General features: G+C 42.7%; 1 protein-coding gene across 5 annotated transcripts in view; it reads right to left on the reverse strand.

Annotated features, from left to right (window-relative positions):
* Window positions 1–715: 715 nt before the first annotated feature.
* The window catches only part of LOC143335403 (CUB and sushi domain-containing protein 3-like), a 318,991-nt gene continuing 292,442 nt past the window's right edge, over window positions 716–27,264 (reverse strand). For 3 of the 5 annotated variants that reach the window (XM_076754808.1, XM_076754806.1, XM_076754804.1), the window contains exons 57-73: window positions 25,496–25,681; window positions 24,506–24,691; window positions 23,323–23,496; window positions 19,785–19,967; window positions 19,482–19,658; window positions 17,630–17,809; window positions 17,125–17,298; window positions 16,753–16,926; window positions 13,813–13,886; window positions 12,148–12,259; window positions 11,866–12,045; window positions 10,072–10,131; window positions 9,206–9,364; window positions 8,011–8,147; window positions 7,316–7,403; window positions 6,767–6,902; window positions 716–5,779 (exon numbers count right to left, since the gene is read on the reverse strand). In XM_076754808.1, the coding sequence (XP_076610923.1) occupies window positions 5,620–5,779; window positions 6,767–6,902; window positions 7,316–7,403; window positions 8,011–8,147; window positions 9,206–9,364; window positions 10,072–10,131; window positions 11,866–12,045; window positions 12,148–12,259; window positions 13,813–13,886; window positions 16,753–16,926; window positions 17,125–17,298; window positions 17,630–17,809; window positions 19,482–19,658; window positions 19,785–19,967; window positions 23,323–23,496; window positions 24,506–24,691; window positions 25,496–25,681 (2,540 nt within the window). In that variant the 3' untranslated portion in view covers window positions 716–5,619. The remainder of the gene's footprint in view (window positions 5,780–6,766; window positions 6,903–7,315; window positions 7,404–8,010; window positions 8,148–9,205; window positions 9,365–10,071; window positions 10,132–11,865; window positions 12,046–12,147; window positions 12,260–13,812; window positions 13,887–16,752; window positions 16,927–17,124; window positions 17,299–17,629; window positions 17,810–19,481; window positions 19,659–19,784; window positions 19,968–23,322; window positions 23,497–24,505; window positions 24,692–25,495; window positions 25,682–27,264) is intronic. The other 2 variants (XM_076754807.1, XM_076754805.1) reach the window with 1 other exon arrangement.

Consider the following 27,264-nt stretch of genomic DNA (forward strand, 5'->3'; position numbering starts at 1 on the left):
ATCAACACTAACTTCAACCTCTTCATCTGAACAAAGCTGAATGATTCAGGATTGCACAGGGCTTGTGGGAAGCTGTAAAGGTCGACCTGCTCTGTTTGATTCCCACAGTATGACATGTTCAAGGTCAGACCAAAGAATTCTCTCTATAAATACCCCTAAACATGGATACAGGAAAGCATAATTCATTCACTGATGGGTTTAGACTATGAACGCTTGAAAAAAATGCGATGAAGAAAGCTCAGTGTTTGTACATAATATCTGCTCTACATGCAAACTCTGATTTTTTGCTTTCCTATTACCCACTTATGTCGCAGGCAGTCAGACCAGCAATCTCAAGTGCAGCGGCGAAAATAACGTCGCATTCCCAGTGATAAGATTTCCACTGTGAATGACTGGAAGAAGTTTAGGGAGTTCATCTCAAGGTGAGATAGCTAGATTGTAAAGTGTATGTATTACTATACACGTTGTGCCTGCAGTATTTCCCCTATAAGGCTCCCTGACTTTGAAACTAGTTTTCCATCGAGCCTGAAGCAACTTTGAAATTCCACATGACTTTCAATTTAGAAGACTTAATATATTTAAGATCTGTAGCCTGTGCTGTGGTGTACAATCCCTGTAACAATATGTATATGACATATGTTCAGGTGTGGCATACTTTACATTGAAAGTAAAAAGACAGCAAAACAAGACACTTTCTTTTTTTTTTTTTACAAAAGCAATTAGCCTTTTTTAATCTTACATTGCATTGAAAATTTACATAATAGATTCATACATTTTACAAATAATTTCATCATAAAAATATATTTCTGTACAAAACACTTTTTTATTCTATATTACTTCTTTTTTTTTTTCAAATGGTGAATATTTCCAATGTCCCCTGGCAGGAACAGCTTTGAGTCTTTCAAATCACATGGGTCTTATTGCGGTCAGTCAGTAGGAAAAGCTTGTGGCAAAATAGACTGAAGCTTAGAAAAAAATGACTTCTGATGAAGGGGCCGGAGCAGGTGTGTGTTTATATGTGCGTGTGTGTGTGTGTGTGTGTGTGTGTGTGTGTGTGTGTGTATGTGTGTGTGTGTGTGTGTGTGTGAGGATGACAGGGAGGGTCCCATGGTTTTTGGTAGGCACTGTGTCAGATCCATACCGAAAAAACAACAACAACAGCAACGACGACGACAACAGCAGCAACAATTAGTCCAAATGGGAATAAGAAACAATGTCACCATAGCTTTGCAGTGCGGGACAGTCGCAGCATTGATAGAAAAGGAAGCCGCAGCTACCGTTGCCTTTAAATCAATAATGACTTTAAAAGGAGTTTTCTGTCAGCTGGTTGCTGTCGGCGCCTGTGGTCACGGCAGCAGGGGTTCTTGAAACAAAGTAGATGTTTTCGCTCACCCTGACACCCAGACTCATTAAAAAGATCTGATATTCATCATGTGTGGGACCCAAACTCACTGAATTCAGTTTTAAACCAAGCATTTTTCTGGAAATGGGCACCAAAGCAGAGAAAGAGTGACTCATGCTCGTGTATTCCTGTATTCATGTGGGGACCAATGGGTATAGGTGCTGTATACGGTGCATTTTCAGGCCAAACCTTCAGAATATACTATATGGACGTTATGTAGGGTTCACACAAAGAACGTTCTCTTCTCTCAGCAGTTCATTGACGGCACATGAAACAATCTGAAAGGCCAATGACATGTGCAACAACAGCCTCCAGGGGTTAAATACAGTGAAGGTTGGCAGCTGTACAAAATGTAATGTAATAGGTGGCAGATCGGATCTGAAAAATAGCTACCAGCCAAGGAACATTGAGCTGAGATTATAAGGCTATATTTTTGAGGAAATAAAAATGAGCACTAGCAAGGGGAAATACTGAATCTCAATGGCCTGGGCTATGTGTTTGAATTTACTCAATTGTTGACTTGACTTGAACGTCTTCTCCCAAATCTTACCGCTTCTGAAAGAAATGACATTCAAGGCCTTTTAGCTTCTGAAAAGCAGTGCACACAAACACACCGTCATTAAAATGTAATGTGCGTATGATACTTAGGAATCGCCAAAGGTAGTACAACCTTTAAAAAAAAAAAAAAAAGTAAAACCAAAGGCTTGTAAATAGTGTACACAACTTTATAATTGATGTGGATTTCAGCACAGGGGCAAATAAAACCTCAAAAGAAAACAGAATTCATGTGACCTCAGACATTTCAGTATTGATTTGTGAGACCAAACACATCTTTAACACAGGGAGAAGCCAAGACTCTGTGATGTAACACCTGGAGGTGAACCTGTGAAGATGATCATTTAAGATTTACACATCTTGTCTTTGAGGTTTTATGAACAAACAAGGTTCAAACCTGTGTTTTCTGCAACTAAATTAGACCTAGACTACAATCACAAAGCCAATGGAAACATCCTACAAACCACTATTCCCAAATCAAATTCACCCTTTTTTACTTTTGAATCGTCGACGTAGAAAAACACAAACGTGAATCGGCATTTGGTTGTACGACACAAATGATTGACACGGGTTGACAGTCGGCCATCATCCACAAACTACACACCGGGCAGCCGTGACGACCCTGTCTGCCCGTTTCTTGGTTTGTGGAGCTGCTTTCAGGGGGTCGACACGTGGACCCTGTGTGTCAGTGCTCTCTGACAAACCCTCCTGGACTCCAGCTGCTTCCACTCTGTTTAGTTTTGTAGTATTTTGTTGATTTTAATGTGAAATAAACTCATTTTTAGTTCCTGCTCTTGCGTGTTCTCCCCCCTCTCCTCTGTCCAGCCTTGAACTGGGCTGTGACACAGTTCACCAGCAATTATTTTTATTGACATTACCTTTACCATGTCCTCATGAGAGAAGATGGAAACATTGACTTCAGCCAAGTCAAAGCTAGACGAGAGTCTGGCCATGTGTAATCAAACATTTGGGTTCCTTTGAGAGCTGGGATGTTTGTGTCGCTGTGACAACACTCACTTTGTTGAACTGTAGCTTAAAAAAAAAAACATCAGCTCAGTTTTGATGTACAAATCTTTGTGGCATCATATCACCAGTTTGGGTGGGAAACATTGCCATTATTCCAGCAGATCATTAAAATGTTGTCTGTGTCACTGTGGCCACCACTATGGAGGACATGGTGGCCAACACCTTTAGTGAAGGGGCAAAAAAAATGGCAGCCAAAGCACGAACCCCATCTATTATCTGCCATCTGGGACAAAGGTTTGATGAAACATGAACTTTAAGGATGATTGTTGCTGGCAAATCTTGCATCATCTCAACAATAATGACAACAACAACACCACTGACACTCATGATTGCCTCAGTGGGAAAGACAGTGATGGTGAGAGGAACTTCACGTCACACAAGAAATCAAACTAATTCCATGTTACAGAGGAACCAAAATACCATCTGTGACTCCTGTGAACAGCACGGAGCTGTGGCATCTTTTACTCTGATATTTATTTCTTTTGTTTTTCTAAAAACTCTGCTATAATCCGTCTTTCCCCTTCAGCCCCTCCCCTGTGGTAAATATATAGCACAAAAATATAGGTGGTGAACGCTCCCCAATATATATGCAATAGATTTACAGATCAGAAGATTCTGCAGCAATAACAAAGAAAGAAGATAAGCACTCGCAGAGTGCAGAATCACAGTGGAACCGTGTCCACCATCGTAGGGCTACAACCCTGTTTGTCTTTCCTTTCACCTGTCTGTCAGCGTATGCCTGTCTGTGCCTCCTGTCTATCAGCCTGTAAGCCTGATAATCTGTGTTTAAGCCTACCTGTCTGTGGAGTGGAGAAAATGGACGGTGGTCTGCAACAGTCTTGAGACCCTGCTTGTCTTTCTTGAACCTGTCTATCTCCTGGTGTGTCTAAGTGTTGGTCTTAATGCCATCTGTCTGCTCTCCGTCTTCCCGCCTCTCCAGATTTTTGTACCTGTCATCTTTTCTGTCTGTCACTCATGCTGCCGGTTTCCCTCTAACCTTCCTCGCTGTCCCTGCGTTAGTCCGTCTCTCCGTGGGTGTACAGGTAGCGTTCCTGTAAAATGTGCTTTAGTACCAGAGCTCTCTCTGTTTCTCAAAGTCTTTTTCTTTGGAAGTCCATCAGAGTCCTCTGTGTCCATTCAGCGTCTTTCTCATCAGAATCCATTGAAATTCACAGGACGAGGAACATCTTTCTGTCTGATCTGATTCAATATGTAGAAGCAAGGCCGACCTCTCTCAGTAGTTGATTTCAGGTTAGACAGGCTCTGATTGGCTCGCGTTAGGATGTTAAGATCTCATCTTTTCTCCTGATGACTCCCTCCCTCTACCCTCAGTTCAGTTTGGGGTTGTCTCCTCGGCCTCCTCTCTTATCCACTGGATGGGAAGGAGCAGTTTATCCGTTCGATGAGTCCGTCTCCTCTCATCTGTTCTCTTAGCGCTGGCTCCCCTTTCGACTCCTTTTCGTTTTTCTTTGCTCTAATCCCAGTTCAGTTAGGATTATAGCTCCGTCTCCTTATCCTTTGCTTAAGAGTTTAGTCTCTTTTCAAAGCAACTTTTGCTACTGTCTGCTAGCATTAGCCATTTTAGATTCCTTTTTAATAGAAAAAGACAAGAGACTGGTAATACCAGTGTCTGGTTGTCCTGTCTGGTTGCTAAAGTGTTTTATTCCGTGGTCATTTTTAGAAATAGGCTCCTTTTCACAACTCGGTCAGCTGTACTGACGGTCTGCTGGTGACAGTGTCTTTTACCGTCAGATTGGAACCCAGGTATTTCGAAACAGGTTCCTTTGCCTCACAGTGTCTTCTGTGACATCCTCTTCATGTCACACTTTCCCAACTGTGGCCATTTTGCTTCTGTGTTCCTCACAGCGGCAATTTGTTCAGTACAGTTGGAGAGACAACATGGTACAAATGAAATCAACCCAGTTTTATAGTGCCATTTATCTCCATGATGTATAACCATGGCCAGAGCACCGGTAATGTGCGCTCTCTCTCTCTCTGTCTACAAGCAAGGACTAACGGTCACAGAGCTGAGAGTGGGTCCTTCTCTCTAAAGCTCTGTGTGAAATACAAAATTCGGCACTGGGTTATGGTGGCATGTCATGATGTCAGACAAGCAGGTCATGGCTTAATCATTACTACTGGTATTAGAGCCAGTGAAGGGGGTTAAATAAGAGGTTGAAGTACAACGGCTGTGTCTGGTTTAGAATCAAATTATAATCTATCCATGACCAGCTGAATCTTGGGTTTAGAGACAGATAATAGCCGGTGTTGTTTTCCGTTGGGTCTTTCGCTCGATGTCACACCTCGCTGTGACTTCACACTGGCTGTTGCATCTGTCAAAGGCAGCAGACATTTTGTCTTTGCGTTTGCTTGAATTTCATTTGTGGGTACAAAACGCTGTAAGTGAAAGGAGCCGGTGCTGTGTTTTGGTTTCAAGTGGACACTTTTCCCACTGCTTGGGGAGATTAGTTTTCTGAACCGGGACGGAAGGTCTTTAGCAATCAATGAAGAAGACCATGCTGCTGACGATGTTGAGGTTTGAGTCGAAGCATACGGCTTTCCCCTACACAGCCTCGTACCAACAGTGGTCCCATTAGATATCTGAGTCATTAAGTTCAAGTGAGGATAATCAATCCTCAGACCATGGTGCAGACAGTATTTAGATTTGGATCGAATCTAACAGCCTTCCCCTCCACAGCCTTGGCGTTGGTGTTGTACATTGGGTTCTCAAAGGCAGCCTGGCCGTTGTTGTTTTCATGGACCGAGCAGCCCGTGTACTGAGTTTTTGGTGTGGTTCTGTGAAGAAAAACAACAGCGCAGAAAGTATAAGTACACCATTACAGTGATAAAATAATTCTAATTACCTAGTCATATTAACTTCAGTGGGTAGCCAGTGGACAATAGTGAATGCAGTCTTAGGAGCAGAGGCATAGTAAACAAGCTTTAAGAAGGATTAGAGAGAGCGCTGTGCTTTTTGGGAAGCCTCAAGAGATTCCAATCAGCCCATCCAAAACTAATTCCTTCAGCAAGCTCTTCTTTTTTCTTTTTTTTTTTTTTGGAGATATTAACAGCTGAACAGAAGTTATTTGCATTTGTTAACAATGCGAACACCAGCCAATTGTGCTTAAAACATATCTCTGAAAAATCCAATTTAACAGCTTCTAAACAGAAGTGTTTTGCAGCACAGTTTGCAGGAGACAATGATTTGACTGTCTCTTTGCACCTGAACAACCAAACCGCTGAGGCAGGTACTGTCTTCATCAATCAGACAGCATCTTCAAATGTTAACAAAGCTCTTTCTACAGTTTCTATGAAAGTAATGAAAAACAGGAGTGAAGTAACAATGCAGTGACGTGAATGGCACTATTTTCTATTGCCAACATTAACAGCAGGGTGCGGACGGCTTTTTACGAATAAAATTCAAGCACTTTCAAGGCCTAAACAAAAGCTTTCAATACTCTCTAAGCCTTTATCATCACATCTAAATGTTACTATAAATGCAATTTCAAACATTAGTTTACAGATTTCCTTCATACCCATTGTTTAGTTTACCAGCTGCTCATATTAAGATCCTGATTATTTAATGTTTGCTAATTTTAACGCCAGGAGAAAACAAGCAAATACGATGACAGGACTGTTTCTTTTCAAGCATTAACATATAAAATCAAGCATATTGGAAACATGATTAAAATTGAGCCTTTTCCAAACTTTCCAGACTATGTACAAACCCTGGAACAGAAATACACTTAAAAGGCACACGTTCAGGCTTTTTCCAGCCCGTACCTTTGTTTGTAGAGATAGAAGCCAAAGCCGGTGAATATCAGAGCGAAGAAAGGCACCAGAATAGCGATAGCCACAGAACTGCTGTTGGTACCAAGCTGAGGGGGCGGTGAGTTCTGACTCTCTGACATATTCAGACCTGTGAAACACAAGAAAATGTCTTATTATCATCCGCACAATTAGACTGGAAGACATGACAAAGAGAGTTTGTGCTTTAACGTGATCAAAACTGCAATTTTGTTACCTAAAGAACAATTTTTATAGTGCTGTTCCACACTTGAAATAAAGGTTCCTATCACGAATGTACTTTATATTATTATTAGTTGTGGTAATACTGTTCAGCATGTGTGACAACTGTGGCAGGGATGCTGGAAGTATCCTCTGCAAAGCTGAAGCAGCATGAGCAATAAGGTCACTATTGCCAACAGACAGAAGCTCCCTGATCACTGCCTCCATTACTGAGGTTCTTGGAAGCAGTCATCAGATTTTACCAATTATCATTTAGAGTCCAAACTGACTTACAAGAAACGTATTGAAAATGAAATGAATTACCCAATCTCTGCAGTCCAAACTGTCCGTAGTCTTTTCCCTGAATGAAACCCTGGAATACGTAACTAGAACCATCAGGCTCTGCTGATACCTGGAGTGGAAAAGAGGACAAAAGGAGACATATAGCAGTAGGAGAGAGTATGTGTTGTGTTTATGTGCAACATGTGCAACTTCAAGACATATCTCTTAAGTCTGATTAGTATATTGTTTAAATTCTTGATCAAAAACCCATTAGATTCAGAGATACAGTCACAGTTGAGCTCCACATGACGAATACGGCCTGTGGTGTGTGTATAAGCTGGTGTATTGTAGGTTATGAGTGTGGTTTTAACTCTGCAGGCACTTCATGATGAATATGGATGTTTAGAATAAGATCTGCCTTTGAGCAGATGAACACACCATTTAGACAGTCTGGCACTTGGCAGGACTTTGTAATGATTATCTGAACAAATACGACTGCAAATGCAATATTAACATTCCTTAACATTATTCCATGTGGAGAGCAGTGAAATGTCTCACTCTGACTGTCCTTTATTTGTCTATTATAATTACCAGCACTGTTGTAAAATGCCTTTACAGAGAGAGGTGAGTGCAATAACAATGAGAAGCATTATTATGTGACATTTTGTGTTATTCATTCTTATTTAATCAAGCTCAGCTGAATCTAATTAAGCTGCTCTGTGTCCGAGGAGACTTACAAATCCATCCATGGTCCAGGAGTCCTCTATGATTTTGGCTGGAGAGATAGCTGAATCTTTGAGCTGGTTTCCCTGGTTCACGTAGTTCACCTGGTACATCAGCAATAACAGCCTGGCCTCAGAAGCCTTGTACACTCCTACAGAGGACAGAACAAACGACTGGTTTACAACATAACGGAGTGAAACACATCAGAATACAGATCATTAGATTGCTCATGTCCAACTGGAAATCACAGAGATTAAAAGATAAAAAAAGGCAATCTGAATGTAGCTGCAGAATAAACAAACACTGATTAAAAGCTGGGAGACAGCATGTGTGGAGTCAAGAAAAGAAATAGTTCAAATATCACAAATCCTCATTTTTACTTTTCTGGTCAATTATAGGTTAAACAAACAAGATTGTGTCAATACGACATCTTAAGCCACAGCCAGGCTAACTGTTTCTCCATGCCTCCAGTCTTTTCGCTCAGATAGACTGAACAAGTCTCGACTCCAGCTCGGTACTTAATGCACTGACCTAAGATCGATGAGGTCTTCTCATTTCACTCACAAAGAAATAAAGTATGTTTCTCAAGATGTTGATCTACTTTCATAATTGTAGTGCTCGCGTAAGGAAAACCTGACATTTTAAGAAAAATCTTAAAAAGAAAATCATTGAAGTTTTATGCAGCCAGGCACTGGCATTTTGGTACCTGCATGAGCGCAGCTTGAGCTGTTACTGATCTAAAGCTGCTCCTTTAAGCCACAAGATGCACGTTAACAGTCCGATAGCAGCATGTTTTGTGATACGGTGTTTGTGCTTTCTGCCACTCCAGAAACCAGTTCTAGCTTCAACAGGATTTGTGTTTTAATAGGGTCTTAACCTCCTGCTGACGCTGTTGTAGAACCCTGGGAGGTCTGTGCGTGAATATGTGTACGCGTGAGTTTGGGGGGGGTATACAGTAGCATTAAAAAGAAGGATTGCAGCTGGAGGAAAGCAGTGAAACATCGACACAGTTACAAAACAGCACAAATGATTCAAAGAGGCTCAGTAAGTGTATTGATAGTAGGAGCTTCATATGTGCCACCAGTGGAATGACAAAACATCATGATGTATTGCAGCATAATCACGGCATACAGTATGACTGTGACGTGTCATGTAAAATTACATATACTGTACTGCATATGCAGTATAGAGGCTATACGAATAACATGCCTGACAGCAGAAGGTCCATGTTGCTGTTGCTAAGGGAAACGTTGACTCTCCCTGTTGTGGAGTTGAAGCTAGTGATGCTCAGGGTCATGGGCTGCTTCCTCCCACGGTAATTATAAGAACCTTTCCATATGTAGTTTGGAGCAAAGACATCATCTGGAACTATAGAACAGAACAGATTAGAACAAAACACAGTCAGATGAGAGTAGATGAGCATAGAACCGAACAGGATCAGACTGGATCACACAGAATAGATTAAAATAGAAATGAATATAATAGATCTAATCAAGACTTAAACATGTTGCAGGAAAATACACATAGGATCAGATTTGCACCATATATACACACACACGGTATATACAGTAAATACGTAGACACACATAAGTTAAGGTTTCTTGCTTTTCACACACAGTTCTGCCTGCTGTTATAACCTCATATCTATACGTAGTTAGACACAAGGTTTAAAGCATGGCTACGGGCAGAATCTTAGATTTAAGGGCTTTGATGATCACAGGAACTTGTGCCTATAGTAGCTACAGGAACTCTTTCACAATGAGAAGAACAGAGAACCGAACAAAACGGCTGCACCGAGAAAAGCAGAAGATCACAACAGTTCATTTACCTTCTAGGTGGCAGTGAGGAAAAATAAATTATTTACGATGGAAAGCAGTACAGTACAATAAAATGGACAAGAACACAGGAAGAACAACGCTGTGGAACAGAGGGGAGTGCAAAGGAGCAGAGCAGAATTTTATTAATCTACAGTAGACAAAAACAAACCAGACTGGACCAAAATAGAGCAGATAAGAGAAATCAGGAATAGATGAGGAATGGCAGGACTCAGCAGAAAAGACTGTAAGAGAACTGACCATTTAGTTTGGGGCTGGGGGTTCCTGTCGCTGGCTTCACGGGTTTCTTCTTTTCTCCAGCTGCACACACAAGACAGACACAGGGAGAAGGATACTGTCCTATTAACACACACAAGCCTTGTGCTTCACCTCTTGGGGGGGGGGGGGGGGGGCTTATTATATTAGCTCATTAGAATACAGTGCTGGTCACTCTTAGTCACACATGCATATAATGAGTGAGAAGTGTGTTAGAAAGGGTCACCAAGTATAAACCTCTTTATTGGGTATTTGTAGGCAGAGCAGTGTGAATAGAGTTCATGACCAGTAATTGCAGTGCATATTAGATGCTTTTAAAAGCAGCCTTAAGACACTCTGGGTCTGAGCAGAACATCTCCTGTCATCACGTCAAGATTCAGCCATTGTTGCCAATAAGTAAAGGCAAGCAAAGGAGAGGATATTTGTCCCAGAATCTCAAATTGGATCAGAGAGTGCTCCAATTTTAAAAGGCTACCTTTGGGCAAAAAGGTGGCCGCCTTGGTGGAGTGATTTCCACCAGGCTGAGGTTATTCCTTGCACAAAGGTGGTTCGCAACTTCACCTGTTTACATTTCTTAATGAAGAAGACAAACATGTAACACGAGCTCAAGCATTTCTAATGTGCAAAACATACACGAGTTTGTGTACATCTCGGGAAAGCCACACTTTGCCATTTAATAGTACTGATGGAGGGTTCTGTGATAGAATCAAAGGCTGCAGAACAGCGACCGAATGGACTTTGTTGTGAGAGTGTTTTATCTACAACCGTGTCCAAGGTCAGGAAGGCACTTTAATCTCAACTTCTAAGCCAATGTGGACAAAAGGTGCTCAGAAAAGTGGAAATTTGATCTACAGTTCCATGGCAGCTGGGCGAACTCCATCTGCTGATGAAGATTGTGCGATACGACTGAAAGCTCTCCAACAGCCACTAAAAAGACATTGTGGTGGGATTGTTTCGGCACGTATTGATGTGGTTTAAAAGAAGTAGCGTGGGATCATAGGAGCTGTGGTCTCCATTGTTACAGCACTGCCAATGAGGATCAATCTGACGTGATGCAGGCAGAAATCTTGCTCACAGGTGAGGCCGTGTTTATTCACGTTACATTTAGTCACGCTCACAGACTCCCTTCCTCATCTGAAGTATCATCTGGTGCTTCCTGTGTTCCCACCGGAGGCGACCAAATGAAACGCACCATTACCTTGTACACAATTACAGATTTCTCTAATTGGGCTTGAACATTGTTGGAAACATCTGGGATAATATATGTGTACAACTCAACTAAACATATGACGATAGGTTTAGTTGTTTTCAGACATTTTAAAGCAGTAATGTTGCATGTTTAAGTACCCCCTGATGTTGAGTATTCTGTGGTAGTCAGTGCTATTAGGTTAACCGTGTTTCAGAATATCTCAGCTTTTATCAATTGAAGCTGGAACTTTACCTCACACACACTTTGGTAACTTGGGTACCAAGAGAACACACTCAGTCTGTCACTGTTGACAGCTGTGGACTCATGACATGCGATGAATTCATAACCTCACCTGTAAGGACCTGGCCAGGCTAATCTAATGAAGCGTGAAACACCATGGGATATCGAATTATTTTTTTTTATCAGCACTGCCAGGCCAGCGAACAGCCCACCAGGAAATCTCACCCTGCTCCAGATGGCGAGGTACTAGTGTCCTTGAGCAAGATGCACTCAACACTCCCACTTCATTGTCAAGCTCTTCAATCAAGTGCACTACATAGATATAACATACAGACATGGGATTTTCTTACCTCGACATATAGGCATCTTTCCTGTCCAGGTGCCGTCACTCTTGCAGACTCTGTGCTCAGAGCCCCCCGCCAGGAAGTAGCCATGCTGACAGCTGTACACCAAGGTGTAGCCAAAACCAGGCAGATCCATCCCCACCACGTCCACATGGAGCGGGCTCTCTGGCTGCTTACAAGCGTGGGCTGGAGGGTGGAGAAGGAATTCGTGCACTGGAGTTAGAGTCTGACAGACAAGAGGGTGGACGGGTGGTGAGTTAACAAGCAGATAAGATGTATGTTTCCTACGTATGCACTCGGGTTGTGTTCCGCTCCACGTCAGATCAGGCTGGCAGGTTCTAGAGGAAGAGCCCTGAATCAAATGTCCTGGCTGGCACTGAAATGACACCACGCTCCCCACCTGTGGAGAGAGAGAAGGAGAGATAAACACACACACAAAGATAAAAACAGCTTGAACATTTTCTGAATACCATCATAGTGAAGTCATTTATTTAGTTTATTATAACAGATAGATATGTGTTGCTCAGACATACAATAAAATGCTGATTTAAAATGACACAATATATCTGTATTTATTGAGAGCATCTGATGAGTAGGCCTTGGGAAAATACAGACAGCAGACATAAAAATGAAGACTGTGCAACTGTATGTGCTGTAACAGAAGACATTAACGATTCAAATAAAACATCTGTGTTTTGACTAAAGCAAAAACTAGGACTTCACGTCACAGATACTGATGGTGGTCATCTAATTCAAAGCCTCTCATCCTGTTTCGAGGACCGATTAGGATGTTTCCAAGTCTTCAATACTCACAGTAATTAAGCAGAACAGTAATTGTTTGCTGTAATCGTTCCTCCTGTCCACGCTGGCTGGGAATAAATCCTGACCTAACACTGTAAGAAATAAAGTCCACAGTCCTCGCTCTGCTGTGACGACCCCTCCCTTCCACTAGGTGTCCCCGTGCCCTTTGTTTTGCAGGATCTGGATCAGGGAAGGGGCCATCGTCTTCTTCATGAGCCACACCTGCGCCCAGTGCGGTTCTTCACAAAGCTAACCATGGCTTCCCCTCCCTAAACACCTCCTGCTGTTCTGTTTAGTTGTTCATGTATCCATACATGCTTACACTACTGATTCCTACCTTCCACATTTTCTTCCATTCTTTCTTCTCATTTTGTCAACACAAATGTTTGCCCACAGCTTCAGATTCGTCTGGGCTCCCGTCTTTGTCACAGCGCAGGAGCCGGGCTGTGACAATGTGCACAAATGCATCCCAAAGTTCAGCAGAAGCCAAAATGAGACTTCAGCAGTTTGAGTTAGTCGACTCAAGTGATAATCCTCCGACGCTGCACTCGTTTGGTTTCAGTGGACTGTTTCCTTGCTGAGCTGCAGAGGAGGGGTACTTCCTGTAGTTGCATGTAGGTCTGTTGCCAGGACACAGCACTGGCAATAAACCCACACACCGGGCGGAGATGCCCATTTGATTCAACCAGCTCAGACAGCTGAAGCCTCATATTGGCTACTGCACAGAACAAGGAATTTAGATTTTGATCCTGTCTTTCACACAGAAGTTAAGGAAGGAAAGGACAAGAGGAACCATCACAGCAGCCAACGCCTCTTATATTGCACTGAGAGGAGAAAATATAATAATATCAAATGAAAGAAAATATAAATTTGTCACCCAGCGATTTTGCCACCTCCATGGTTTAATATTTCACAAACAAGTATTTGTTTGGAAAAATCAGTTGAATGTCTTGTTTTGTCAGATTTCAGTATCGTCTCTCTCTCCCCTCCCTCTTTCCTTCCTTTCTCCATCGTTGTAGTTCATTGTTCAGTTGCCTTTTACCTGCATATTTCTTTTGAAAGGAGCCCAGCAGCTTCTACATTAGTTAGTAAGTGAACTACTCGGGCAGGAAGGTAGCTCCAGAGTCAAGTTTGTCAGTACAGATATTTTACCTTGAAACCGTAGGTCCGGTTTAAGGAGCCATAGCGCGGCGTTCCCGGGTTATCACAGCTGGTTTTGGTCGGTTCTGAAAAGAACAGCACACGAGTTTAAGTAATTACGCACAAAATGTAAAAGAAAGATAAATTAGCAGGAGCATCATATGTCCTCTCTCAACCCTCCTCTCCTCTGTTGTCATGGTAACAGCGGGGTATGTACCCCAGCAGGGCAGCAGGGGGCAGTAGTGCTTTATCAGAAAACGAAGCAGAGCCAGCTTTGAGGGAGTGTGTGAGAGTGTGTGTGTGTGTGTGTGTGTGTGTGTGTGTGTGGCAGGAACATCAGCATGTAGAGCACATCCTGACGCAGAGCTCGATTCAATACAGCTTCCGAAATGACAGATTCACTCTCCACTCGTCCCTCTCTCTCCGCCTCTACCTCGCTCTCTCTTCCTGTACCTCTCTAACTGCCCCCTCTCTCTCTCTAACTGCTTTCTTCCTCTCTCTTTCTATCTTCCCATGTCACTGTATCTCTCCCTGCCCACCCCCCACCCTCACCCCTCCTCCCTCATCTGTCTTATTTAAAGAGCAGGCTGCTTCAGCTCAAAACTCATTCTGTTTCAGTCACATAGTAATACACATCACACACTAACATACAGCTGCAATCACACACTAATAAATCACCCAAGTGCACACACACACACACACACACACACACACACACACACACACACACAGCCCAATCTCTCAACAATACATTCTCACTTCACTTCCATCACAGGAGAAAAGAAAGCAGCACTGAGAGTCACCTCATGTTTGTGTGGATGCTCGCGTTCGTTCCATCGTCTCTGGCTTACAAAACAATCATGATATAGAACTGAAACATTTTCCTCCACACTTTGGCTGTGACTTCTTCTTTTTCAGGAGTCATAGATTAAGTCTTTAGATCACTAAAGCAGCACGTCAGAGCGAGCCCTCTTATTTTTAGATCGTCTATTGCGCGGGGAACATTCGGCTTCATTGCAGCTGTAGAAGCGCTGCATGCGTGCCTCTCGTGCTACGAAGGAACAAAAAGTCAAGTGACTGTTCGCATTACAAAAGCTCTCATTTATTACAATTCATCACCATACTTGATGTTTAAGCACCTGCTTGGAATCAGACATGTGAAGTGGTGCTCTAAACATCACATGTGGTGCTGAACTGACCCAGTGGGACCATTTGTAATGTGCGCTGAATATCCCTTCTCATTTTCTTTCTAATCCTCGGATAGCAGCAGCAGCCCGTTTGAAGTTGGATGTGGACGCCCGTTTCTGGAAGCCTTTTGCTAAATACTGGAAGCTACAGCGAGCACTGGTGTCGCCTCGCTTATGAGCAACTTCTGAAGAGGGTTTCCTGTTAAGATCCGAACTTTTTAGACACAACGCATTGAACGTTAACTGTTGTAGAAGTTGGGCTACATGTGCCACAGATGCACTGCTGGGTATAACCTTTCTCCCAGAGGCAAGAAATTCAGCTACAGGTACATTTCATTAGTTTTAACAGTAACAGCAAGACCATCTTTAGTTTATGTGGAATATCCTTTAAAGTGTTACCATTTTACAGGTACAATTTTAGTTAAAGCCAATGACAAACATGGTTTCACTTCCGCTGTCTTTAAAAGTTAGATCAATCACTGCATGTAAACTGGAGGACACCTAAGATATTGATTCTAGCTAACAGCAGGTTTACAAGGCAGACTTGCCAGTTTGGAAACATCAAAGCAATCCTTTAAGGCTTGTCCTCCTCAGGCTCCTGTTTCACAGAGCCTCCAGTCACCATGGATTATTATTCCAACAAGTCTGCGTAACTTAAACCTGAACCGAACAGTAGCTGCTCTGCACAGCAAACCCCGGAGTAAACTGAAATGTGGCTGTCAACCCTGTAACGATGGGTCATTAATTGCCATGATCATTAGGCAAGGGAATATCAGACACCAGGCCAGGCTCCCCAGTGAGCCACAAACCAGTCATAATAAACTGGCAGGCTAGCATAATGTAAATAATGTGTTTCATAAGCTACAAGCCCACACAGATACTCAGTCGGGAAAGTAAACACATAAAATAACAACAAACAAACAGGCAGTTAATCAAAGGGAAACGTGTAGAGCGATGGAGAAACATTAAAAACTAGCCTGTAATAGTATGCTTTGATATGTTAGTTAAAAGAAGACACTTTTTTTTTACCTCCTGAGAAATATCATTCAAAAGTCTGGGGGCTCCAGTGAGCTGAACATCACCACCTTTTAATTTTAACCCAGACTTTGAAGTGGGCAAGACACCCCTGCCTCAGGACACCATGCTATGCTCCAGCTCATGTGGGGATAAATGATTGAGGATATAGTCAGGAACTATTAAAAAAGTCATCAGTACAATCTTAGATCAATGTTTGGTAGAGGTTAAAAGCCTTGGTGCTGTGTTTTGAACAAGTTGGAGACCTAGTTAAACACCGTAACAGTGGGGAACTTTCATAACTTGTGAATTTATTCAGAAATACTTATTTTGACTTGTATATATAAGGTGGTTGACTAAGTCCTGGGGCTGGGTTTCAAATCTCAATACTAACCAAAATGTATCTGTAGCTCCAGATATGTTCACTGCACAAAGCTCCTCTGTGGCTGCTTGTGTTTAGACAACATTTAACATTTAATATTTGTTAAATGAAAAAACATGGTTAGATTTCTCAAACGAAGGTACCACAAAAAGTACAAATTTTCAACCTAAGTTCTTGAAGATGAGATCGAGTTGAGTGATCACATGAATATGGAAAAATAAGGGGAACCGAAAACTGATTTCTGCAAAGCAAAACATGCACAAAACAGAACCGACCTACAGATAAAGGAGGTAAGGCAATACTTTTTCCTTGTACAATGGCCTCCCTGTTTTCTCTGATTCTTTAACAAATAGAAAATAATAAACGTACCAATACAGCGTGGCTGAGTGCCACTCCAGGTGCCATCACTTTCACAAAGTCTGGTCGCTGTGCCCACCAGAATGAGAGGTGGAGCGCAACTGAAGGACACTTCTGATTGGTAGATGAAACTTCGTCCCTCTCTGAAACCACCAACCGGAGTGCCTGGGTCACCACAAAACTTGGCTGCACACACAGACACACACACACACACACAAACACACATAATCACATTTCAGTATGTGGGCTGACATCGCTGACAAGCACTCAAGGACAAATGTAGATTTTGCCTCCAGTTGCAACTAATGGCTGGTAAAGAATAATAACAGGCAATGTGTGTGTGTGTGCCTGGTACTGCATGTGTGCGCGTGTGTGTGTACTCACGTAAGCACTGTGGCAGCATGCCGCTCCAGGTGCCATTGGCCACACAGGTCAGGACAGCTGGGAATGAGAGCTCATATCCAGGTGAGCAACTGTAGCTCACGCTGCTGCCCCATTCAAAGTCACTGCCCTGCAATACCCCATTACTGATGGCAGGGGGAGCCGGGCAGGTCACCGCTGCGAGAGGGAGAGGGAGGGAGAGAGAAAGAGAGACAGATCAGTTTTTAGCAGCTGCATGTGATGCTGCTTTTTCAGCCAAAATCAGCATCCTGTAAATTGATGCAAAATCCTGCATCCTGTAAATTGACTCTCGGCGCAGAGAGGCAGACGGGCTGATTAGATCATTGATTTCAACTCCTGATTTGAAAGTTCGTTTAATGCAAATAGCTGGAATAGTAATAGTTGGTCTAGGGTGACTTCCAGTCAAGTCCAGTAATAGATACCCAAAAGCTTAAAGAAATGCACTGGAGTAGTTAAGCAGAGTAAAGCGGTTTCATAAACGATTTACCTGTACATATAGGCATGTTCCCACTCCACGTCCCATTCTGGGTGCACGTCCTCACTGGTGACCCATCCTCCTCCATCCTGTATCCCGGCTGGCACTGGAAGGAGACATTCTGACCAATCGTGAAGTCTTCCCCATAGCGAAGGCCGTTGGCTGGCACACCTGGATCCCCGCAGTTTATCACTACGGAGATGGAAAAGTGGGGTTGAAGAGGAAGAAACGGGGTGAAGATTACTTGTCGTCGCATGAGATGATTGGAATTTCAATTTGCTTCTTTATATACAGTAGTTGATTCAAATGATGAGGAGAGATAAAGAGGAAGATGACAAGAAAACCAGCGGGACAGTGGAGGTGACGGGAGTAAAGAAATGGACGGGTAGAGCGGCAGTGAAGGACGACAGGTGCTGCAGTGTTCTGTTGATCTGAGTCGGATCTGTCAGTTGTTTCATATTTGCTCTGAATCTTTTTCATCACTGTTTTTCAAGCCTGTGCAAGACTGCAAAGGACCCTCTAATGAATATACATTAGCGTGGCAAAGTTCAAGATTACGTCTATATCTATCAGAAGATTCTGTTTCAGGAAGTCCGTCTGAGCTAAGCTGCTGTGATCCAAGAGATGGCTGAACAGGAAGTGCGTATTTATCTTTTATAACCATACCTGTCTGCTTATTTGTGTAATTGCAGGTCGCAGAAATCACAGTGGGTAGCGAATCTGTGATCAGAGCGTATGATCGCTTCAGATTTGGTTAGGGGCTTCACTTCTCATGAATGAAACAACAGTGATATTAAAAATGGCTGAGGTTGTCCTGGGACTCTTTTAAGGAGCATTAGGATTCCCCTGACTGCACTTATAAAGCCCTGTCCTTCATAGTCTAATAGGCAGTTTAAATGCTTTTAAACCCACCCCAGATACTGTCATGCCCGTTAATAGATGTAGTGTAATCTACTGTAAAAGCTATTTCCTTTAAGTCAGAGGATTCTTCGAAACTTTTTTCTTTCCAGGACGGCATATCGACGAAATTTGGTTTCTCAGCAGTTCTGTCTCTTTGTTCCGTACTGCTGGAAATTTCAAAGCTTATTTCTTGGCGTAGTCAGGAATGTCAATGGAAATTTAAAAACATTAAAATACAGCTGGAACTCCTTTCATGTGGAATTTCACGTCAGGACACAATGTCGAATATGTGTTTGACAAGGTATTTTCTTACAGAGTACGCTGCGTGTTAATTGTTAATGCTATGTGTCACTGTCGCTGTAGTACTCATCCTTACATGCAGATTCTGTAGTCTGCGTAACGTGCAGCACTGATTAACACTTATTCACCCGTGGCTTTCGTCACATTTGGGAACAGAACGTTTTATTTTATGGTTATTTACTCTTATGAATTTTCCCCCCAGAGTTCAAAAAGCAAATTAGCTAAAGTAAACAACAATCAAGGTTATTCATGTCACCCTATAAAGTCTGGAGCAGGAGCAGGGAGATTTGAGGCTGATTTCATTACTGAAACTTGACGCTGCTGCAGAATAATTTAAACCCGGGCATAAAATAAGGTCGCAAAAGGCTGGAAAACTTATAATCGCACATCAGGAGTTTGGTGATGTTTATGGGCTGCTGACTTGACGTCATTGCAAAGAATTTGATGCTGTGATTATATACAGTAAGTAATATATAAAGCTGACACTCTGCTCTTTAGCCTCCTCGTCACCTTATGTCTGAGTTCACGCTCAAATAATGAGGTTAAACAGAAAACGTATTGCAGAGAGCTGCATTTATTTAAGGTGCGTCAGATATTGTTAAATCATCTGTAAACTAATGCATCAGCTTATCAGCCATCCCTCAATAAACAACAGGTAACTTACTGGTACAGTTGGGCTGTGCTCCTGACCAGGTCCCGTTGGCCTGACACAGCCTGGTGGTGGCACCGGTGAGCAGGTAGCCATCCATGCAGGAGTAGATGACCGAGTGAGAAAATGTTGTTCCATCCAAACGAAACACTCTGCCATTACTGGGAGTGCCAGGGTTACCACACTGGACAGCTGGGGGGAAAAATGAGAGCATGAGGGAGGGGAAGCATTGTGCATCTCAATGAGTTTCATCTCTGTGACTATGGCTCCAAGTGCTGGGTTCTTAAAGGCTGAGATTAAGTCAAAGTATGTTCCTACGCTTGCAGAAGGGCTGTGTGCCGGACCAGGTTCCATTAGGGAAGCACATCCTCTCCGAGGAACCAATCAACTCATAGCCCTCCGAGCAGCTGAAGTGAACCTTGGACCGGATCCTGAAATCTGTTTGTTCCCTCGAACCATGGGAGGGGATGCCAGGATCGCCACAAGAACCAGCTGTGTCACCTACAGAAAGAGAACGCAGGCTGAGTTCGATCCCCCAACCTCACAGCCAGGATCCTTAAATCAACACAAAACAGCTGCATCTTCTACAAGGCCAGTACTCCAAACCTTAAAATGAAAATTTCACATTAAAAATCCAAACAGAGACGAGAGGAAGAAGCGATGTAGTAATTAATCAGTTGTATAAATAAGTTATTGAGACAGTATTATGAAGTGAGCTCAGCTGTGAGGTGAATATTTGCTTCCATTTTTAATATAAATCCCATTCTAAGAGCACTCAAGTATGAAATGGTGGCTTACAAATAGCAGTAGACTGCGCACATATGTTGGTGACAACGGGCATATGTTTGCCTTAAGAGTGTTCGTGAGTGTGTCTGTGTGTGCGTGTGTGTCAATGGGTAAGTGGGTGGTAGTGCGTGTGTGATCCTCGCTCTGCCCTTGCAGAGCCGCCTGGTCAGCAAATTCTCTCTGACAGACAGAGCACGCTCCTGGGAACACACACACGCTCTGTCACCCACATGTACAGGGCCAGACAAATATATTGTTACCCAAACACTACTGCTCACAAGCGCCTATTTTACTAATGGTGTAAAACTTTCATTGGCTTATGTGTGCATATAATTAACGTCAAAACCGGATTCATTTCTGTTCGGAACAGAAGCAATAAATATTTGACCATTTTACTGTAATTAGAAATTTACTCGCATCCATTATTGGCCATTAATTCAAGGTGTGCAACCAAATTCTTTGTGTAATAAACAACTACTACAAGAATTTCCCAAATGTGTCTGTAATGTTTTTGTGATACATTTGACAAATAACCTAATTTCACCCGGTTCTGTTTGTACGACACTGCAAATATCCAGAGGCTTGCAGCTAAATCGGGCTTCCACGTACCAGAAACACAACATGTGATGACATAACATCTTTTGTAATGCCTCCGGATTTCAAACAGCGTTTCTCAGGTGTAAATAAATAAGACTTTGCCACATTGTGTCATCATTATTTGTCTTTAAATTCTCTGAAATGTGAGGAAACGGTCTATAACAAGATGAAGGATTTTTCGTTTTTCCGTCTGAATACTGGAAACAGATCAAAAACCAGTCGGGGCACAGACACACATACACCTTTAGAGACACTACACTGCCATCTACACAACTCCCACAGGACATTCACACACACACACAAGGACACACACATGCACACAGCTCCAAAGCCACTATGTAGCCTCAGGGGTATCTGGTCTCTACAGGGAGAGCAACCAATCTACCTGATTTCACTGGTACAAGGGTGCATGTGTGTGTGTGTGTGTAGGTGCATGTATGTGTGTAAGTTTGTGGGACAGAGCGCTGTGAAAACTAATCTCTGTCGTTTCCCTCAGGTGACTTTGGAACAACCACTAATCGGTCACACACACATTCATCTGCACACACACGCGCGAGCATCTATCTGATAGAAAGATTTTGGCTTGGGTAAATTCACGGGTTACTGAGCTGAAGCTCCTTTGCCCAGGTTTGCAGTTCTCATAAAGCTGAATGAGAAAAACTACAAGGCTATAACATTCTCACTCATCTGAATCCAGGGACTTACTGCAGGTCGAGTAGTGAAGGCAGGGAGGGAAAATGAAACAGTTTCAACATGATGATTTCTTATGAAATCAGTTTTTTCAGGCAGCAGTCACACAGCCTGCAGTAAGTCAAATTTAAAGGAACAATCTGATGTTTTGGGAAATACGCTCATTTGCTCTTTTAAAGACACTTCTGCATTAAAATTTTATATTTTGTTGACTTGTGTAATTACAGTGTAATTCATATTATTCAAGGTGTGTTTCACTTGGTCACATGTCAATAGCGTCACATCCCCTTTATCTCCTCTAGGTGCTAAAACTTGTGGTAAACATGGGAAACACCAGACGATACGTCAGAGAGTGAAGAAGGAAGTCAGCGAACTAGTAAGCGACACAAACAATAGCACACATAGAACATGTTAAGTAGTGAGTTTTAGAGGTGCTGGTAGGTTGATTTTACTTTGGGGGAGGAATGCTAGCCGTTTCCACCTGTTTCTAGACTTTGTGCTAAGTTAAGAAAATAGCGAACAAGCTTATTTCCCAAAACGTTGAACTATTCCTTACAGGTTTTAGAGGCAAGTTCCAAGTCCTCATAAACATTAATGAATATTAAATCTGTGTATCTGTGCAAAGCCTGCCTGTGACGGCCTTGTTTATTTTTCTTTCCGTACCTACTTGGTCAAAATGAATTTATCATGGCCCCTGAAATTGGGCTGTAAATGTGGTAACTTAATCAACGTTAGATCAGAAACGCCATTTGTTTATCAACAGTCAAAGGGCAGAATTGCAGTCCAAGCACTTATTCCACGAGCTGAACTCTTGTCTCTGCAGGGCTCTGGTACAGACCTGTCAGGTGAAAACCATGAATCACTGCTTTATAAACTATTACCCTCCCTCACCCTGTGCACCCCCCAGGCAATTGTTGTAAATAACAATGTATTCTTAGTCATCTCGTCTGGAATGTGTTTTCAGTCAGTCTGTTATATAAGAAGCAGCTGGGAGCCTCTCAGTCTGGAGAGCCATAATCATGCCCCCAGCCAGCCAACTGAGAACCATATCACTTAGATGGTTTGTTTATACATGATGGAAGGTAAGGAGGCTTTCTGTCTGGAGAGACAATCTAGTGGTAAGACATGTATATACAGTAAATCCGCAGGGAGGAAATATACTTGTGTAAAGCACTTCACAGAATATTCTAGTTATGCATCTGCAGTACACACCATTGACTTAAAATCCACTCACCATGGAAAGATGATTGAAAATGCACAGGAAATGCAAACACAGTGTAAACTGAAGCATTTAAAGGTGTTAATATTTAAAGAACTTCCAGTCATTTCTTTATCTACCTATGTTTTATTCTTATCCCTCCGTTCACAGTATCCCTCAGGCGAGTTAGAAGAAGACAAGCTCAAACTTTCTGAACTAACAAATGAAAGTGACATTAGATACCCAGAACAGAAATGCACGTGGCTACAGGTCCAGGGCTGAGGTGTATGTGTACAGTAAGTGGCTGCAGTGGGAGGTTACGCTCCTTTTAACGGACAGGTACAGGTATATTCTCTTTCATGCGCCAACCCTACTGTCTATCTGCCCATCCATCCCTCCCATTATCCCTTCAGCTGAGAGCAGAAAGGTTAAGAGAGGGCGTCTGCAGAATGCAAAGGCATGAAGTGCTCCACACCGTGCTGAGTCGACATGTTTTGGACGACTCGTCTCTCCTACCTATCTATCTGTCTTACTGATAGGGTGGACTTAAAAGTTTGTATATTCAATAGAGGTTAAAATGGTTACCAGAGCAGAAGGGCATGGGGGCACTCCACATCCCATTGAGCTGACAAGTCCTGGATGATTCTCCTTTCAGCTGTCTTCCGCCCAGACAGGAGTATCGAGCCGTTGAACCAAATGTAAACTTATCTCCGCTCAGCACACCGTTTGGAGGAGAGCCGGGATGGCCGCAGTCTACAACTAGAGACCCAGACAGAGAGAGGGAGAGAGGGATTGAGAAGCAGAGAGATGAAGGAAGGAAGGAAAGACAGCTCCTTTTGACTCGCAGCTTTGTGAGAAGAGCTGCAGTGACCACTGTTAAGAACTGGAGGCGCAGATTCATGGACTGAAACGTGTGTCGGACTCTGGGCAGTGAGACGGGTGCAGGAGAGAGACAGACATGATGCTTTGTGAAATTTATGATGACTTGAGCTGTAATTTTTAGCATTTACAGCTAACTAGCCTCCCACCTGCAGCAGTAACTGAGTGACTGAGTGTACACATCATTAACTGTCTGCATTCATTTGCGGGGTTACAGGTGACATTTTAAACAAGCCCACGACAAGCACATCCATTGTGCAGTGTTTCTCCACTGTGAGGGAGACAGGGAGTGCTATTAGCGTTTGACATTTGCCAACATATGAGTTAGTCCTCATCCTAAAAGCCTTTTCTCTTGGAATGTTTAAAGCAGGTGACAACCTCCAGGGCTGAAGAATGAAGCCAACGTGGAAGTGCCAAAAACTGCAGTTCCTCGAAGGGCCGCTTGAGACAGTTACCGCAAGGTTTCAGTAAGCAGGCTTCATTCGGTCTGCCTCGGCTCCACTCACGTTCCACCTCTTTGCTCATTTTTGGACAAACAGGGAAACTGGCACTGCCAAGACAGTGACAGCCGGGGCGACTGTGACTGAGCTTCACAATGACTATTCAGAAACATATTGGTGACATCATGGAGACTGCATCCATTTTTCTACAGTCTACAGTTTAAAGTGAAAACATTGAACAATTAGAAACTAAGCAGACAAACAGGCTTATGTAAGAACAGTCTGCTCTTAATTTTTTTCCTCATGATATTTATAATACTAGAACTTACTGGCTCCACACTGAAATAAAACAATGCACGCACTGAACAGCTGTTTGTTTTATCACCAGCTGGTGACAATTCCCATTCACTGTCAGTTTCAAAAGACAGAAGCACAAGGATCAAACTAACCTATACATTCAGGTAGGGGTTTGTCCCACTGTCCGGTAGGTTGACAGGTCAGCACAGGTGATCCAAACAGGTAATATCCTGGGTTACAGTCGTAGAAAACCACAGTGCCAAAGGTAAAGTTCCCATGCTCTATTTTACTCTGTCGGATGGAGTTGGCTGGGATACCTGGATCAGAGCAATTGACCACTATACACAGAGAGACACAGAGACGGACACACACACAAATACACAAAACAGATATAGAAAAGCATGTGTTATTTGGCATGAACCAGAGAGGGTCATTTCTGTCCCCCCTCTTCATTTTCCCAGTGCTCTGCACAGGGATTACAGTCCCGTAAAATAATAAAGGGCGTAATCAGGAGGTTGTGGTGAAGAGCGAAGAACTGATTAGGGCTGCTGTTTGAAAGGGTAAATATGGCAAATGTTATGTGATGCTATGATGAAGGTATGATGTCTGTGTGTCCTGGATCCAGCACTCATGCTGTGTAATGGCTTGCCATCAATACACTGCGTATTTTATTTCATACATTCACTGGCACTCCATTCTGTACACTGGGCAGAACGCCGATAGCTTGTGTAAAAAGTCATATGAGCGAAAAAACCCTTGTTGCTGTGACTGTTAGAGGACAATCAGGGCTTGAGATTGATGTTTCACTGAAAATCAAAAGTTTCCATTTAAAAGGCTGGAGCCAGGAGGGTTAGAGGGATGTGGAGGATTACATCTACCTCAAAACTTCATTGAATTAAAGGAAAATACTGACTTTTTAAAAAAGAAATACATCTTTTTTGTACCAGTCTAAATGAATTTCAAGGTTATGATGGCAGAGATGTTTGGGTTGGATAAAGTCAGAGGTAGAATTGAGGTGAAATGAAAAGGGTATGGTAATAAGGATGACTGCTATAGGGAAAGGCAGTAAGGATAAATAAAGATAATAGCTGGGGTGGTATTAAAGGTAGGGATAAATAAGGTTAGGGGTGAATACACTTAACTTTTCTCCCCACCTTTACACGTTGGGGGCGGGTGGCTCCACTGGCGGTTGGCCTGACACTGAGCGCGTGCGGGCCCCTCCATTTCATAACCCCGATTACAGACAAAGCTGACCACATCGTTGAGGTTGAAGCCATTTCCCACCGTTCGACCATATATGGGACTTCCTGGATGGCCACAGCTGATCGCTGTAGGGAAGACAGTGAGAATCATGAGTAATGTAGCTGCACACACATCTCTTATTACATTTATTAGAAATGCACTTGAGATTGCAAGATAACAAATAAGCAAATTTTGTTAATATTAAAAAGGCATAAATAATGTGCTAACCCCCGGTCACACGTGAATACTCAAACACCCGAAGTGCGACAATCTGCCGCTCACAGCTGTTAGCAGCTTAGCTTTTACCTTCAACTCTTTCAAAGCACTTCAAAAATGAGAAAAGACACAGCCTCTCTATTCAACATGACATATCCTTAATGAGCGACCAGAAGACGATGCATTACTCAGGAAATTATCTACTTAGCTGTGCGCTGGTGCAGGATAGCAACAAGAGAAAGTAACTGTCCAACCACAGGCAGGTGTGAAAATGATCTGCTTAACGCTAAACATGCCCGGAAGCTTCAGGGAGAGGCGAGAGAGAGCCTGCTACTTCTGCGTCTGTATGTGTGAACGGAGCGTTAGTCCGTCTCTTAATACTGTCTGACTTCCATATCGCGTCTGTGGCATTCAGCTCTAAGCCCATCTGTTCGCATTGAAGACATAAATCTTGAAAGCATGGGCCACAAATATATAGTTTCATTTCTCAAACCAGCTCAGTAATTTCATAAAACAGCTGGCTACTGTAGGTTTTATTAAACGGACTAAATAGGGCATTTTCAGATGCAGATTTATACACATTTGGTGCTCTAGTATTTATGGCAGCGGAACGGTGAGGTTGTGGCAATGAGTAAAAATAAATTAGAGTGGCCATGTTTATTGTAAGCAAGATATCACCCAGTGCAACAGCGAGGCTCAAAGATGCATTTTTAATAGTTTTTGGACAACAATAGAGATCCATGGCACAGAAGAATAAGCTGTGTCTGGCTTTGTCGACACTGGCAACACTTCAGGGCTCCCCATGGGGCTGTTGACAATAAGGAAAGTATAAAGTATCACCGGGCTTATTTTTCTGTATTTTAGAGAGTGAATTTAATGCATGATCACAGTCGTGTCGTAGTTTTTCCACAGCACACTAAATCTGACTGGTCATTGCAATGTGGATTTATATGGAGTTATTTGAGATGTGATCTAGTTGTTTCTGTGTCCTGGGTGAACGTGTCTGTAGTCCTATCCAGCACTGCAGCGGTATTTCAGCCGTCAGTGCCACATAGATGCAGCTGATGACTGATGTGATTTAGAGAAATGGCTTTTTATAACCCACTGCTCTCTCATTTCTCATTAAATTACAAAAATCCAATTCAGTGAGATTTCTTCTTGATATGAAAGTCACAAACAGGTATGATCTTAAAAAGCACACATGAAAGCCAGAGGCCGTGTAGTTCCTGGTCTTGAAAAACCACAAGAAGCACAGATCTGGACTGAATATCTATGCCTTTCCTGCAGTCATTCATACATATTTATGAGAATATCTGATGAGTGAGGAGACATAGCTGGTATCCCAATTTAGGGTATTTATTTTGAAAATATTAGGTCCCGCCATCTTCAGCGTTAGCGCTGAGTGTCCTCTGTTTGCCATTGTGCATCATAATTATTCATCGTGTTAACTTCA

Source organism: Chaetodon auriga, chromosome 17, assembly GCF_051107435.1.
Source record: "Chaetodon auriga isolate fChaAug3 chromosome 17, fChaAug3.hap1, whole genome shotgun sequence".
In the NCBI taxonomy this organism is placed as follows: domain Eukaryota; kingdom Metazoa; phylum Chordata; class Actinopteri; order Chaetodontiformes; family Chaetodontidae; genus Chaetodon; species Chaetodon auriga.